We start from the raw sequence: 17,563 nt of genomic DNA, 5'->3' as shown, positions 1-17,563 counted from the left end.
AGGATTTTACCCCAAGTCTTGTTGTTGTGGCCAGTCAGTGCAGTTTCCAGCCTAGGCCAATCATTGCAATGTTCCCCTCCCAGCTGTGGCCATCAGCACAGCGTTTCCCTCCTGACTGGCCTGTTTGAGCTTAATGCAGCTCCAAGCTCACTGCCTCAGCAACACTTGTGAAAACCAGCTGTAATGCATCTCTGAGATAGTTCTGACAGTTAAACTTGTCTGTACCCTGCTCTAACTCCTGTATATGGATTTTAGCTTGCTTATCCATGTCCGCTGCCTGTCTTGCCCTGTAGTGTGTATTCTTCTTATCAGTTTTTCTTGCATGCCGTGACCTCTGGCTTGTATTCTGGTTATCTGTGTTTGCTGCCTGCCCTGACCTCTGATATGGTTACCTGTGCTCTCTGCTGTCTGTAGTGTCCAGAGCAGGGTTAACCCCAGGGATGGGACCTGGGGTCACCATGCAGCAGAGTCCAAACCGCCATTTCATAAGGGGATACCTGGTGAAAGCCAGCTGGCCCTTAGACTTCGCACCTTGAATGATCCCATGTCATGGGACCACCCTCAGGCAACTTGACTAGTGCGCATACAGCATGGGCCATGTTCTACAGTTCCAGCTGCCAGCCATGTTCTGTACACGTGCTTTGTATTTCCATGATCCAGCTATTGGTTTACATCAGGGGTCTCCAAACATTTTAAACAAGGGGCCAGGTCATACTTTAGTGAAGGCCAGATTGTGTCCAGTAGGAGTAGAAAATGTCTCAGCAACAGTGGAAGTAAACAATATCTTAGGCTTTGTGGTTGGTGGGAGTAAAAAAGTTAGAGCCTGTAGTCAGTAGGAGGACAAATAGTGCCCCATCTGATATCAGTGGAATAATAGTGTCCCGTCATTGACATCGGGTGGAGGAATAGTGTTCCACCATTGGCATCAGTGGGAGGAACTAGTGCCCCACCATTGGCATCATTTGGAGTAATAGGGTCCCACCACTGGCATCAGTGGGAGAAATAGTGTCCCACTATTGGCATCAGTGGGAGGAATAGTCTCCCCTTGGAGGTGTTAGTGGAAGGATTAGTGCCTAGAGCAATTGTATCCCAAAGGCCGGATAAAGGTAAGCAAGGGGCTGCAGTTTGGAGACCACTGGTTTACATCATTCAGGTATGCCTGCTGCCTTCTATTGGGCATCCCATATAGTGTAGCAAAGTGTCCACATCAACATAGGTTGCTCCATGACTCAGAAATTGTCCTGTGCGACTACTATGCTTCTAGAGATTTCAGCACCTATTTTTAATTGACAGTCGTCCTTCAGCAGTTTTACTGTTGCATTCAGATGTATATAGTTTATTAACCGGTTGCCGACCGCCGCACGACTATATATACGTCGGCAGTCAGCCCCGGCCAGGCAAAGTGACGTATATATACACGTCACTAGCCTGTCACTTGCTTGGGAGCCAATAGCGGGCGAGCGCGCGCCCGCAGAGGCGCGCACCCGCCCCGCTCATTCCCTAGCAAGGCCGTGCGTGTGACCGGCGGACCCGATGTCCGCCGGTCATTCGGCGATCGTCGGTGCAGAGGGAGAAAGGCAGGCGGCTGATGTAAGCAAGCCGCCTGTCATTCTCCCCTGTGTAGGAATGGTGATCATACGGTTCTACTATGTAGGACCATTGATCACTGTTCCTACACTAGTAGCCATGTCCAATCACAGTAAAAAGCACGCCTCTAGGGACACACTTAACCCCTCCTTCCCCAATAAAGTTAACCCCTTCCCTGCCAGTGTCATTTTGCAGTAACAGTGCATATGTATGTCAGTCAAGGGTCTGATCTGTCCGCCGCAATGTCGCAGTACCGCAAAAAAAAAAAAAACGCAGATCGCCGCCATTACGCGTTAAAAAAAAAACACCAAAAATGACAGAAATCTTTCCCTTAGTTAGTAAACGCAATAACTTTTGCGCAACTCAAAATACGCTTTTTGCGATTTTTTTTTTTTTTTTACCAAACATATGTAGCAGAAAACAAATTGGCCAAAAATGTTAAAAAATTTAGATTTTTACATTTTTTTGGGGGGGGGGAATTTCATATAAAAAAAATGTGAAAAATATTGTTGTTTTTGCAAAATTTATGCTCTTTTTTTGTTTATAGCGCAAAAAGTAAAAATCGCACAGGTGATCAAATACCACCAAAAGAAAGCTCTGTTTGTGGGAAAAAAAGGACGTCAAATTCGTTTAGGTACAGCGTCGCACGCCCGTGCACTTGTGCGTTAAAGTCACGCAGTAAAGAATCGCAAAAAACCCCCTGGTCAGGAAGGGGGTAAAATCTTCCGGGGCTTAAGTGGTTAAATCTCCTTGTTCATGGCTTTATCTTGCAGGTTTGTTACCTTGTTATGTATTGACATAAATGTGTTATATTTATTTTTCCACCAGCTGGAACTTTATGTAGCATTCCTTGTAATGTTCTCTCATTAGCAGGATATGAACATGTCTACCATCCTATCAGGTGTAATGATTGTGAATGAATCCTTCACTCCTCTTGATTTTACTGTCCCTCCGACAACAATACCCAGAAGTTATGCTTTCTATTTGCAGTTACTTTATACTTTATGAACATATTCTGTAGATCTCAACAACAGCTTGCAATGTTTTGGGTAGGTATATAAAAAAAAAAGAAAAAAGCAAGGCAATTGAAAAGAATGTACCTTCCTGGTAAGCAAACAGAATAAACCTGTTAAAATGTATATTAACCAAATAATTGAAAGTAAGAAGTGAATTGCTACAAAAATCAACTTGTGTGTTAAATGCAGTATTTTGCCCAGGTTTATGAAGTGTATCTAACAGATACTATGGAGTCTTTGCTGGCTTGTAATGGGATCGGATACACAGAATAGAACACGAGGTGGCACTGTTGACTCATACAGATGTCCTGCTTAATGCAAGTTTAAGATTTAGCAGAAGTGACTTGTTTCAGCTTGCTTTTAACATTGAATATGGTTAAATTATGGTATCATTAAATCTGACCCTTTTCTCGGCATACAGCATATCTATTCATTCGTTAGCATACACTGTATATTTAAGGCTCTAAAATGTTAAGGACGGAAAAATCAGGTTTTTAGAAAAGGACAATATTTTTTTTCTCTTCTAAATCTTTTCACATGAGACGCATTGAAAACAGTTCCGTTTTACTTGTGTCCGTCCGTACTGAGAAGTTGATAGTGGATGACATTGAAGTATATGTCCTAATTAACATCATTGCTTACTGTATATAATTGATGTCAGGGTGGAGTAGGACCCCCCTTCTCCCCTGTCCAGGGTTGTATCCACCATAATCACACTCATGGGCCAGTGCCAAGGACAGAAGTGTTATAAGGTAGTGCTTTAAGTGGGCCGGTATGCACTGGTACTCAGTACCGCCACTTCCAAATATGGCTCTTGAGCATACTGCCACCTCTCTGTGTGCCTTAGCGTACCAGTACACTCATTTTGGACATCTGTGCCCTCAATTGCCCCCCCCCCCCCCAAGAATATTTCCCACTCCAGTCACCACCAGTGAGTCCCCCTGCTCCGGAGTCCCAGTCCAGGCCAGGGGGGTGCTCTGTGGAGACCCTGATGTGGGGTGTGGGGGGGTCGACAAAATGTATAGGCTTTAATAGAGTACCGGCATCTCTTTTGGGTCACTTAAAGCACTGGTTATAAGGAAGAATGGGCCAGTTTATAAAAGTAAAGCTTGCTGTGCTCATTTTCATGCGATTATTCCTAATAAAGCCAACCGCAACACCCCAGCTGCTGCATTTAATTCTCAAGTATGATCTGATTCACAAGTAAATGAATAAACACCATGTAGTGCTCACAGTTCTACTATGTTAAATAATCCTAATCATCACCCTCCCACGTGTGAAATGAAACAAATCTATTAGAGTGTTCTATAACTAGTAATCAAATTAGTTTAAATAAGTCCCATATATTATCAAATGCACAGTAAGGGAATCTACATTATTTAATAGAAGTTATCATTGTTAAAATTCAAAAAAAAAATCCCAATGTTTTAAATAAAAAATAAAAAAGTTATTGTGTTTCTTCTCAAACCGTACCCCTTGGTGCACATACGTTCCCTTCACCTCAAATGGAAACACATTTACCCTTTTTTTTTCACTTTCTATAGCACTAAAGTAAAAGGCGCATAGGTTCTGTGGTCACTTCCTCTGGTAGTATGTACCCCATTCAGAGATTTCTTTAACCACTTAAGAACCAGAAGGTTTTACCCCCTTAACCACTTCTGGACCGGAAGGATTTGCCCCCTTAATGACCAGGCCAGTTTTTGCGATACGGCACTGCGTTATTTTACCGGACAATTGCACTGTCCCTAAATAAAATGTATGTCTTTTTTTTTCCACAAATAGAGCTTTCTTTTGGTGGTATTTGATCCCCTGTGCGATTTTTCTTTTTTGCGCTATAAACAAAAATAGAGCGACAATTCTGAAAAAAAAAACAATATTTTTCACATTCTGCTATATCAAAATATTTTAATATTTTAGGCCAATTTGTTGTGTGCTACATATTTTTGGTAAAAAAATGACAAAAAGCGTAGTTTGATTTTTGGTTTGCGCAAAAGTTATGGCGTCTACTAACTACGGGAAAGATTTATTTATTTATTTATTTTTTTACTAGTAATGGCGGCGATCTACGTTTTTTAGCAGAACTGCGACGTTGCGGCAGACAGATCGGACCCCTAACTGACATTTATGACACTTTTGGGGTGACCAGTGACATTATTACAGTAATCAGTGCTAAAAATGTGCACTGTTACTGTAATAATAGCACTGGCAGGAAAGGGGTTAACACAGTGGGTGATCAAAGGGTTAAATGTGTACCTAGGGGCGTGTTTCTAACTGTATGGGGGTTGGGCTTTTGAAATGATCACAGAGACCTGTGATCCTATATAGAAGGGTCACAGGTGCTCTGTGATTATTCCAGAGAGAAGAACGGTCAGCTGTGTTTACGATCGCGGGTGGCAGGTGGGAATCTGAAGCCACCTGCCCCGTGCATCGGTGTCCCCGCTGCCGAGTGGAGGCGCAGCCCCTAGCTGCAGTAGCATGACCGACGTAGAGCTACGTCGGTTCGCGCAGGAAGGGCTGCCTGCCGGGCAGGCGGTCCGGAAGTAATTAATGACCAGGCCATTTTTTTACGATACAGCACTGCGTTACTTTAACTGGCAATTGCGCGGTCTAGCAACGCTGTACCCAAAAAAATTTATGTTCTTTTTTTCTCACAAATAGAGCTTTCTTTTGGTGGTATTTGATCACCTCTGCCATTTTTATGCGCTTTAAACAAAAACAAAAAAAAACGACAATTCTGAAAAAAAAAAACAATATTTTTTACTTTCTACTATAAAACAGTCAAAATAAAAAAAAAAAATTAAAAATCAAAAATTTTCATCATTTTAGGGCAATTTGTATTCTGCTAAATATTTTTGGTAAAAAAAAACCCCAATACGTGTATATTGATTGGTTTGCGCAAAAGTTATCAACTGTCAACTAGGGGAAAGAGTTACCGTTTTTATCGGCGTATAACACGCACCTCAATATTTGGAGAGAAATTTCAGGAAAAAAGCTTACATTTAAAATAAACAGCTTTGAACTCAGAACATTTTTTTTTTTAATCAAATTACATCTCACCAGTGCCCATGAATGCAGCCTCATCAGCAGTGTCCATATATGCAGCCTCATCAGCAGTGTCCATATATGCAGCCTCATCAGCAGTGTCCATATATGCAGCCTCATCAGCAGTGTCCATATATGCAGCCTCATCAGCAGTGTCCAGCAATGCATCCTCATCAGCAGTGTCCATATATGCAGCCTCATCAGCAGTGTCCATATATGCAGCCTCATCAGCAGTGTCCATATATGCAGCCTCATCAGCAGTGTCCATATATGCAGCCTCATCAGCAGTGTCCATATATGCAGCCTCATCAGCAGTGTCCATATATGCAGCCTCATCAGCAGTGTCCATATATGCAGCCTCATCAGCAGTGTCCATATATGCAGCCTCATCAGCAGTGTCCATATATGCAGCCTCGTAAGCACAGTGTCAATATATGCAGCCTCGCAAGCGCCATTGGAACTATCCAAATCTGTTTTAAAAAAGGCCTGGAAGCAGCGCCGAGAGTAGAAGGGGCGGTCCGGGCCGGGCCGAGGAGAAGGAAGGACGAGCTGTCATAAGAGCAGAAGGGGGTGGGCCGGGCCGGGGAGAACGAGCAAGCGCAGTCATCGGAAGTCCCGCCTCCTTTGCCGAGACGTGTGACGTCTGTCATAGGCGGGACTTCCGATGACTGCGCTCGCTCGTTCTCCCTTCTCCTCGGCCCGGCCTGCCCCCTTCTGCTCTTATGACAGCTCGTCCTTCCTTCTCCTCGGCCCGGCCCGACCCTTCTGCTCTCGGCGATGCTTCCTGGCCTTTTTTTTTAATATTGGCGTATAACACTGCTGCTTTTTCCTCTATTTTTAGGAGGAAAAAGTGCGTGTTATACGCCCATAAATACGGTATGTCCTTTTATTTATTTATACATTTTTTTTACTAGTAATAGCGGTGATCAGCGATTTTTAGCGGGTCTACAACATTACGGCGGGCAGATCAGACACCTAACACTTTCTACACTTTTGGGGGACCAGTGACATTAATTAGTGCTAAAAATATGCACTGTTACTGTACTAATGACACTGGCAGAGAAGGGGTTAACACCAGGGGCGATCAAAGGGTTAAATGTGTTCCTAGGGGATGCTTTCTAAAAACCTGTGTTCCTAAATAGGAGGAACACAGGATGTAAACGCTATTTGCACCACACGTGAGGTATCACCGCAAACGTTAGAGCAAGAGCAATAATTCTAGCATTAGACCTTCTCTGTAACTCTAAACAGGCACACGCATGTTGGGTATCTATTTACTCGGCCTAATATGTTTTACATTTTACAAAAAAAATTGGGGTATATATTGTGTTTTTTTTTTTTTACTCATTAAAGTGTATTTTTTCAAATTCCAAAACTTGCAACGATCACCATTTTATTCCCTAGGGCTAAAAAAATGTATAATGTTTGGGGGTTTTAAGTAATTTTTCTAGTGAAAAATGCTGATTTAAACTTGTAAACAAAAAGTGCTAGAAAAAGCCTGGTCTTAAAGTGGTTAAAGGAATCTCTTGGAGGCCCCCCGTTGAAAGATTTCCCCTTTATTGCTGTTCTGGGAACAACCCAAACTTTGGGATTTTCTTTTACTTTCACTTTCAATGATAATGGTAAACAGGACAAATAGACAGGGTAACTCTCCTCAATGGGGTGTTGTAAAATTTTGTCGCACCTGTGAAAAAAATCGGACCTCGTCACTTCCGGCTGGTGCGAGCCCCGGTGCGCATGCGCACAAGGTCCGAGGAAATTCTAAGACTTAGCGAACAGCTGATTGAGAGGAGGAGGGGCTGAGGTGGGACGCACACACCGCCGTGGGTAAATTGCTGTCACGGGCGAACCAAAGCTGCTAGAGACCCCAAAATTCTATCGCAGGTAGCCAATGGGTCTGATTAAAATTTTAGAACAGGGGCACCGACAGCAATAAAAACAGACAGGTGTACTAATCCCTCTCCAATCTATCCAAAACAAAAAAGTTTTGCCTTTAGTTATACTTTGAGGCTTTTTGATGGGAACATACATAATATATCATGTGACATCTCTTTTCCCTTCTGATCCAAATCAGCAGGGGATCAGTCCATGGATCCTCTATGGAGATGGGAATGGGGGTGCCCATGGAAAAGGGGCCTAACTATTTTAGGGTTTATTGACTGTTTTCACATTACAAAGGCTCAAATGACCAGTGAAACGATTATGGAGTAAACGTTAAAGAGGTTGTAAACCCCCAAAAAAATGTTGTTTTCTTTTTGCAACCTGCAAGAGAAACACATAATGAGCTAGTATGCATCGCATACTAGCTCATTGTGAAATACTTACCCGAGAACGAGCCCCGCCATGCCATCCGCTTACCTGTATGACGGGCGACATGTCCAGTCGCCCGTCTTCCTGGATCGCGGCATCCGGCCATCTGATTGGCCGGAGGCACGGTGACGTCACTCCCGCGCACGTGCGCGGGAACCGACGGTCACGGCACGGAGCTCTGAAGGAACGGCACGAGCGGCCGTTCCTTCAGAGCGCATGCGCCAGTGACGTCACTGGCTGCATGTAAGGTAAATATCTCCTAAACGGTGCATGTTTAGGAGATATTTACAGTACCTATAGGTAAGCCTTATTATAGGCTTACCTATAGGTACAAGTTACAGAGGAGGGTTTACTTCCTCTTTAAGGAGCATGGAAGATGACCACATAGTAAACGGAGAAACAGCTCTGCAAAATGGACAACTAACATACAGGAAAAGGCAATATACAGAATATGAAGGAAGTCATATCCAGGTTTGCAGCGTGAAGACTGGTAAGTATATAAACACCTAGATTTAAATGTATAAGGAAGAAGCACTCCAAGTAATGGGAGAAAATCGACCCGGGCCTGCCTAGGTGGGAAATATACGCAGTCATCAAGTCAAAGGGCCTCATTATTTTTTATCTTCTAAACTGGCAGGTGACAATGGTGTGCTCCACCATTTTATTGCTGCCTGTACGTTACTTATTGACATAGCTGGTAGAAACGCTGAGTCTGGTTTCACTGCATAGTATGTTTTTTTTTATGTTTTTGTTTTTTATTTCATATTTTTCATGTGTGAGGTAAGTAGTGGTGAAGTTGATCATTTTTTGAATTGTGCCTGCACATTGGTTTTTATTTTTGTACTGTATTATTTATAATATTCCTCCTAGAGAGAGGAGCCCTTTAAATATAATATTGTTTCCAGGTATAGCTAAAAACAAAACTTTGCAAAGCTTTTCCTGGCACCTGGTTGATTGCTAGAAGGTTTAATAAATGCCGGTTGTAGTTCTGGAGAAAACTCAAATAAGCAGAGCTCTTTCATATAGTGTTTCTGTATAACCTTGAACACTGAGGTTCAGCTAAATCCCAGCTATGTCAAGTTTCTTATTGTTTTTAAGTCTCCTTCCAATTATTCCAGTTCCACTGTAATAACAGTAGCCATCCTGGTATATACAGTTCACATGCTGCTTTGTAGAAAGCACAGAAAGAATATAATGGGCAATAAAATCCATAGGGCAAAATGTATCTGAGAAGAAATAAGAGATTTATAAATGTGGAACCTGATCATACTTAAAGGAGATGTACAGTCAAAGCTTGTTTGGCTGTACATCTCCTATTGATCACAGGAGTGCAGTTCGTTCTGCACTCCTGTGACCCATTTTCAGCAGAGAGCGGGCTTAAAGCGGAGTTCCACCCGAAAATGAAAGTTCGTTCCATCTTCTTGGTCCGGGTCACCTGAAAAACAAATGGATAATCGCAATTTTTTTTTTAACTTACCTTGTTTAGAAGATAATATACTTACCTTACTTCCTCTTCCTCCCCTCGGCGGGCACGGCGATTTGTCACTTCCTGGCATGCAATGATTCCTGGGAGCTGAACGTCATCACTCCCAGGAATCAATGCGCCTGCACCGGCCCCGACGTCAGTTCCGGTGCAGGCGCCATCATACCTTGCTAAACAGCTTCTGGGCATGCCCAGAAGCTGTGCAGGGATGACGCTGCAGACCCAGAAGTGACGGTGGGGCCGGCGCAGTGCATCGTGGGACAGAAGAGGACGGAGAAGAGGATCGCGCTGGCTTCAAGCTGCCCACACCTGAGATGGCAGCGCTGGAGAAGACATTTTCAAGGTAAGTATTTCTTCTTGCAGGTAAGTGCAACCCGGGACAGTTCAGAGGCTATCCATTGTGGAATGTACTAGCCCTGACTGTCCCGGGGGTATTTTTATGTATTTTTTTGTTTTTTAGGTGGAACTCCGCTTTAAGTTCGCTCTCTGCTGATGTTACAGAAGTCGGTCCAGGCACCGTTTCATCACTACCACGGAGTCGGGATCCGCCAGGTGCCTGGACCAACACCCGGCTCAGCCTCTAGGCGAGCTGCTGATAGGCTGAGCTGGCTGCTTCCTGCCCCTCCACAGCCCAACGCTCCAATGAGTGAGGATTGGGCAGAGCAGAGAGCCGGTGACTGACAGTTACCGGCTCTCTACTCAGGGAGCTATCAGAACCGAGCAATCAGCGGTGTTCAATCGCTCAGTTTTCAGTGTAGAAGCGCCGCGAGACTAATGCTGCATCCACCCAGGTAAGTATAAATGGGGGAAAAAAATAATCTCATACATCTCTTTTAAAGGCGTAGTTTAGAAGACTTCCAGCAGCTTCCTAAAAGGCTTTAAATACCCTTTAGATCTAGTGTGGAAGTGTTGGTTTTAATGTGTCCAATTTCTTTAGGAAGCTGTTGATAGACTTAAAGAGGAAGTAAACCCTCCTCAGGAAGTTGTACCTATAGGTAAGCCTATATTAAGGCTTACCTATAGGTACTGTAAATATCTCCTAAACATGCACCGTTTAGGAGATATTTACCTTTAATGCAGCCAGTGATGTCACTGGCGCATGCGCTCTGAAGGAACGGCAGATCGTGCCGTTCCTTCAGAGCCCTGTGCCGTGACCGTCGGCTCCCGTGCGCGTGCGCGGGAGTGACGTCACCGCGGCTCCGGCCAATCAGATGGCCGGATGCCGCGATCCCGGAAGACGGGCGACTATACATGTCGCCCGTCATACAGGTAAGCGGACGGCACGGCGGGGGCTCGTTCTAAGGTAAGTATTTCATAATGAGCTAGTATGCGATGCATACTAGCTCATTATGGGTTTCTCTTTCAGGATGTAAAGAAGAGAAAATTTTTTTTTCTCAGTGTACAACCTCTTTAAAGTATAACTAAATGCAAAACTTTTGTTTAGTTTTGGATAGGGATTAGAATACTTTGTCAGGTTTTTATTGCTGTCTGTACCCCTGTTATGGAGATTCCCCCTTTCTATTTGCTCTGTTTACCATTATCATTGAAAGTGAAGGTAAAAGAAAATCCCACATTTTGGGTTGCCCTCGGAAAAGTAATAGAGAGGAAATCTTCCAATGGGGACACTAGTTCTAGTGACCTGGGGTTCCCCAAGAAATTCCCTTAACTTGCAGGGAATTCCTCTCACTTCCTGTTTGGCTATAGGACAGGAAGTGAAGGGAAATCTCTGCAATGGGACACAAATGGCGAAAAAAAAAAAACTGATAGTGGTTATAATTCTCCCTTGCTCTATCCAAAATGAAAAAAAAAAAAAAAGTTTTGGCAATAGTTCAAAGTGAATGGGGCAGTTTCAGAGGTGGTGACGTCTGTCAACTGGATATACCACAATACATTTTCCTGACACTAGCCATCGCAGCAGCACCATGTGAACAGCCCCCTCCAGCTGTAGAGTAGGCTTTTTGTGGGCAGTCGGGAAGTGGTAAAACTGTGGCTTAACTGCCTGTTATTACCACCTGTGTGAAAGAGGCCTTAGTGAGCCACCACAACATCTCCCGTCAGGCATTATCACTCCACTGGATACATAGACAACAGTGATTAGCTAATAGCTTTATGACCACCAGGGAGTAAGCATTTAAAAAAGGCACATAACTTGCATTGCACATATTTCTCTCATGACAAGTTCTTTTTGAAAGTGTCTACTAGACTAAACTTTCTGATTCTTGCACTCTACATTGATTTTATAGCCCACCAGATAATGAGCAAAACAAGCATTACATTTAATTGGCTGCAGTTTCTCTTTGTGTTAGTACCAGCTTCCGCTTAATGATGGCATTAAGATGTGATGTAATAATTGTGCAATTTGACCAAACAAACAAAACTTATTCTTTAAGGTTAATGACGGCTCATTATTGTAGTTTGTTCACTAACATTACAATATTTAGTTGCCTAATGGTTTTGCGTTTAATACCATACCAAGGATAGAAACAAATATTTCAAAAGGTAAAAGTGCATAAAAAGATACAGACCCTTTACAAAGCCACTTATAAATTCAATTTCATTTCTATTGATGCTCCTAAAGTGATATTAAAGCCTTGTTTTTTTTTTTGTTTAAAAATAACAAACATTTTAGACCCCGTTCACACTGGGGCGATCCGACTTGCCGGGGCGACCTCACAGGTCACGGTGCGCAGTTCGCACCGCGACCTCGGAGCGGCCGGCACGGACTTCATAACATTGAAGTCAATGCAGGTCGCTCCAGGTCGCCCCAAAGAAGCTCCGGACCCTTTTTCTAAGTCGGAGCGACTTGTGTCGCTCCTATTAGAACGGGTCCACAGCTTCTCTATGGCAGGCGACCTGACAGGTCGCCCCAGTGTGAATGGGGTCTTATACTTACCTGCTCTGTGTGATGATTTTGCACAGAGCAGCCCTGATCCTCCTCTTCTCTGGTCCCTCGCCGGCGCTCCTGTCCCCACCCTCCTGCCAAGTGCCCTTACAGCAAGCAGCTTGTTATGGAGGCACCTGAGCCAAGCCGTTGCTCTGTATGTCTATTCAGACACGGATCCGCGGCTCGGCCCCGCCGCTTCTTTCTCTTCATTGGCTCACTGGCTTTAATTGACAGCTGCGGGAGCCAATGGCACTCGCTACTGTGTGCCAGCCAATCAGGAGGGAGAGCCCCCAGACAGCCGAAGCTATCCTGCAACATCGCTGGATCGAGATGGGCTCAGGTAAGTATTAGGGGGGCTGCTGCACACAGAAGGTTTTTTTTTTTATCTTAATGCATAGAATGCATTAACCACGTCCATCCCGAGCCTATTTTGGCACTCCTCTCCTACATGTTAAAATAATCTTTTTTTTTTTGCTAGAAAATTACTCAGAACCCCTAAACATCATGTTTTTTAGCAGAGACCCTAGGGAATAAAATGGTGGTGGTTGAAACTTTTTATGTCGCCTGGTATTTGCACAGCAATTTCCGCATTTTCTTTAGGAAAAAAAAACAGTTTCATGAATCAAAAAATAACAAAACACTGAAGTTAGCCTGGGTTTTTTTTTGTATTATATGAAAGATGATGTTACATCAGAGTTACTCCTCTTGGGCTAGAATTATTGCTCTCAATCTAACATTTGCGGCAATACCTCACATGTAGCGTTTAAACGCGGTCTACATATGTGGGCACGACTAACGTATGCATTCGCTTCTGTGTGCCGGGATGGGGGTGCTTTAAATTTTTTTTGATCCTATTGTTTATTTTATTTATTTTTATTGTTTATTTATTTATTTTTTTTTAACTTTCCCTTCAATTTTTTTTTTTTTTTAATCACTTTTATTACTATTACAAGGATTGTAAACATCCCTTGTAATAGGAATAAAGCATGACAGGTCCTCTTTACAGTGAGATCTGGGGTCTATAAGTGCCCAGATCTCTCCTTTAGCCTGGAAAGCCTGAGATTAAAAAAAAATGATCTCGGCTTCCCACCTGGGAAAACGTCAGTATTACAACTGCTGAGGCCGGGTGTGATGTCATAACGTCATGCCCAGCCTCCGAAGGTCAAAGAGATGACTGGGGACATTTGGTCCTCAGTCAGCTCTATGGTAAACAGCCGCCGCGGCCGAGTCATTTGCGGTTTGCTGATCGCTTGGGCGAGCCAGTAGAAGCACTGGAGGGCAGCGGGAGGGGGAGACCTCCCCTCCCACCGTTTGTAAAAACAATCAAACAGCTGAACAGCCGCTATGATTGCTTTTACATGACAAGGATTCACTGGCTGAAAAAGAAGATATCTGAATGATGACTGGAGCTGCAGGAATGATTCAGATTTACCAACTTTAACTCTAGGACATCATATGATGTCCACCTAGGGAGAAGGGCTTAAGATAAAAAAAAAAAACCTTCTGACTTTAGAACCACTTTAAAGGGATTGTAAAGGCAGAAGGTTTTTTTTTTTTTTGCATTCTATGCTTTAACCACTTCAGCCCCGGAAGGATTTGCCCCCTGACCAGGCCATTTTTTGCGATTCGGCACTGCGTTACTTTAACGGATAATTGCGCGGTCATGCAACGCTGTACCCAAATAAAATTGATGTCCTTTTTTTTCCCACAAATAGAGCTTTCTTTTGGTGATAGTTGATCACCTCTGCGGTTTTTAGATTTTGCGCTATAAACAAAAAAAGAGTGACAATTTTGGAAAAAAAAAACGCCATATTTTTTACTTTCTGCTATAAAACATTCCCAATAAAAAATTTTTAAAAATAAATTTTTTTTATCAGTTTAGGCCAATTTGTATTCTGCTACATATCTATTGTAAAAAAAAATCCCAAAAAGCGTATTTTAATTGGTTTGCGCAAAAGTTATAGCATTTACAAACTACGGGATAGATTTTTGGACTTTTTCTTTCTTTATTTTTTATTAGTAATGGCGGCGATCTGCGATTTTTAGTGGGACTGCGACATTGCGGCGGACAGATCGGACCCCTAACTGACATTTTTTACACTTTTTGGGGACCAGTGACACTAATACAGTAATCGGGGCTAAATAATATTCACTGTTACTGTATAAATGACACTGGCAGGGGAGGTGTTAATACTGGGGGTGATCAAAGGGGTTAAATGTGTGCCTCTGTGCTTACTGACTGTGTGTGTGTAAGTGTGTGTGTGTGTGTGTGTGTGTGTGTGTGTGTGGGGGGGGGGGGGGGGGGGTTCTGTGACAGGCACAGACAGATCGCAGTTTCAGCTTAGCTGAAACTGCTGATCTGCCCCTGCCTGTCTGAGAGAAGATCCGCCTGCTTTGTTTATATAAGCAGGCAGATCTTCTCTCCGTTTCCCGGATGATCGATGGAGGAAGGTGGCGATCGCCGCCTCTCCTCCCGTGGCCCGCCTCCCACTGTGTCTAAACACAGCGGGAGAGCGGCTCCGGCGGCGCGCGCGCGCCACCGAAACCACATGCACTCCAGTCACGTAGTACTACGTGACTGGATGCAGCCGAGCTGCCCTGCCGCAGTAAAAAGCCGGCGGGTGGTCAGCAAGTGGTTAAGATAAAAAAAAATAAAAATTCTGTGTGCAGCAGCCCCAATCAGCTCCCCTAATACTTACCTAAGCCTGTCTTTATCCAGCGATGTTGTAGGATTAAGTTGCCTGGGACTCCCCTCCTCATTAGCTAAGACAGCAGCACAGTGCTTAGCTCCCACTGCTATTACTAAAAATCATTCAGCCAATCAGAAGAGAGAGGGGGCAGGGCTGGGTTGCGGCTCGGTGTCTGAAAAGACACGCGGAGCTGTGACTTGGCTCAGGTGCCCCCATAGCAAGCTGCTTGCTGTGGGGTCACTTAACTGAAGGGAGGAGCCAGGAGAGCCGAAGAGGTACCCGACAAGAGGAGGATTGGGGCTGCTCTGTGCAAAACCAACTGCCCTGAGGAGGTGAGTATAACATGTTTGCTATTTAAAAAAAGAAAAAAAACAAGACTTTGCAATCACTGAATCTAGGACCTACAAGAGAAGTACGGCCAAAAAAAAGCTTTGGCTATGCTTTTCATTTAACAAACGTCATATTATTGCAGCCAGTCCTTTGGTATTATTACATATTCAGTGATACATGGGGGTGCAGTCTTCTTCTCATCTCTATCTCAACATGTTTCCCCAGTTGCTTCCTCAGGAGATCAGAGAAGGATCCATATTATGTGTATTAATGCAAGGTCATCAGCTGCTAAAGGGAAAACCAAACCATTATATTTTAGAGCATAAATGTCTTGAAGTCAGACAGGGAGAATATCCCAGCTAAATGAAGTTTCTGACTTTGCAGACAGGCCAATTTTTCCTTCAAATAAAGCTTTTTTTTTTTTTCTTTGCTCTTGTTTGTAATTGTGCACAGGTCTGCAATCAATGCCCTTAGACCCGGAGGAACTCTGGTATATTCTACATGCACTCTCTCCAAAGCAGAAAACAGCGATGTCATTTCTGATGTCTTGAACTCCTGCAGTGATGTTATCCCCGTAGACCTGAGTCACATGGCCAAAACATTATCTCACGAATTTAGGTTTGCTGAACATGTCCTCCATGGACTTCTAGTTGTGCCTGATAAAGAAAAATCCTGGGGCCCCATGTTTGTATCTAAATTAATAAAAAAATAGTTCTAGCCATTGTTTCTGTGTTTTTATTTGACTTATTTATCACTATTTGAAGTCAGTAGTTGATATTTTTTACTGAAGCCTGGGTTGGTTGATTAAGATTTTGGAGTCACTTATTCCAAATTCCAATCCAGGATTCCATAGGCAGTGTTAATACCTATGTGAGTGTAAAATAATTTCTGGAGGACAAGTGTTTGCAATGAACCTTCCTAAAGTCGTTCAAAGGCAGAAGGTTTTTTTTTTTTTTATTTACCTTAATGTATTCTCTGCATTAAGGTAAAATACCCTCAGTATGCAGCTCCCCCCCAGCCCGTCCTTATACTTACCTGAGCCGATCTTGAACCAGCGATGTGCACAAGAGCAGAGGCTCTCTCAGCTCCCTCCTTGTTGGCTGAGAATCACTGACACCCGCTGCTGTCAATCACAGCCAATGAGGAGAGAGCAGGGGACGGGGCCACTGTTTATGGACACACAGAGTTGGCTTGGGAGCGAGCATGCCCAAGTGTCCAAAACCAAAAGACAAAAGGGTGTATTATCCACAGCATTTTATTAAAGGGATTGTAAAGGCAGGGTTTCGTTTATCTTAATGCATTCTATGCATTAAGGTAAAAACACCTTCTGTGTGCAGCAGCCCCCCCCCCCCCCCAAGATTGGCTCCTGCAGCTGTCAATCAAAATTATTCAGCCAATCAGAAAAGAGAGGGGGCGGGGCCATGTGTCGGCTTTGTGTCTGAATGGACACACAGAGCTGTGACTCGACTCGGGTACCCCCATATCAAGCTGCTTGCTGTGGGGGCACCCAACAGGAGGGAAGGGGGGCCAGGAGAGCCAAAGAGGGACCCACAAAGAGGAGGATCCAGGCTGCTCTGTGCAAAACCAACTGCAGAGAGGAGGTAAATATATGTTTGTTATTTAAAAAAAAAAATAAATAAATAAACTAGGCTTACAACTTACAAATGTATTTGTACTTACTATACAAATTATCCACTTCCTAGACCAGGCCTTTTCCGGCACTCTTTGTTTACATGTAACAATCCTTTATTTTTTGCTAGAAAAGGATTTAGAATCTCCAGATATTATATATTTTTAAAAACAGAGGCCCTGGAGAATAAAATGGCAATTTTTTATGTCACACGGTATTTGCGCAGTTGTTTTTCAAACACAATTTGTTGGGAAAAAATACACTTTTTGAATGTTAATGCAAAAAAACACAGTACATATTCTCCCGGGTTTGTAAAATATAAAAGATGATGTTACGCCGAGTAAATAGATACCAAACATGTTACCCTTTAAAATTGCGCATACCCGTGCAACAGCGACAAACAACATAAATTTTACTATCTATAGGCGACGCTTTTAAAAGCTTTTACAGGTTACCACTTTATAAAATTAAAGATGTAACCACGCTTAAGTGAAAAATAAATAGATAAATAGCTGCAGCTTCCAGTGTGATATCACCAAAACCAAATAAACAAAAAACAAGCTGCGTTGAGTGAAAAACATACAAATGACA

The 17,563-nt window shown here is 43.3% G+C and overlaps 1 protein-coding gene across 1 annotated transcript in view; it reads left to right on the top strand.

The window, feature by feature from the left end:
* NSUN3 (NOP2/Sun RNA methyltransferase 3) overlaps positions 1–16,059 on the top strand; it is a 57,325-nt gene extending 41,266 nt beyond the window's left edge. Inside the window, exon 5 of the mRNA XM_082246807.1 lies at positions 15,796–16,059. Coding sequence (XP_082102933.1) covers positions 15,796–16,054 — 259 coding nt within the window. The 3' untranslated portion in view covers positions 16,055–16,059. The remainder of the gene's footprint in view (positions 1–15,795) is intronic.
* Positions 16,060–17,563: the final 1,504 nt, after the last annotated feature.

The sequence above is a fragment of the Pelophylax lessonae genome, assembly GCF_965119305.1.
Source record: "Pelophylax lessonae genome assembly, chromosome: 2".
Lineage (NCBI taxonomy): Eukaryota > Metazoa > Chordata > Amphibia > Anura > Ranidae > Pelophylax > Pelophylax lessonae.
Note: the sequence above shows the minus strand (reverse complement) of the source record. Positions and strands in the feature narration are given on the sequence as shown.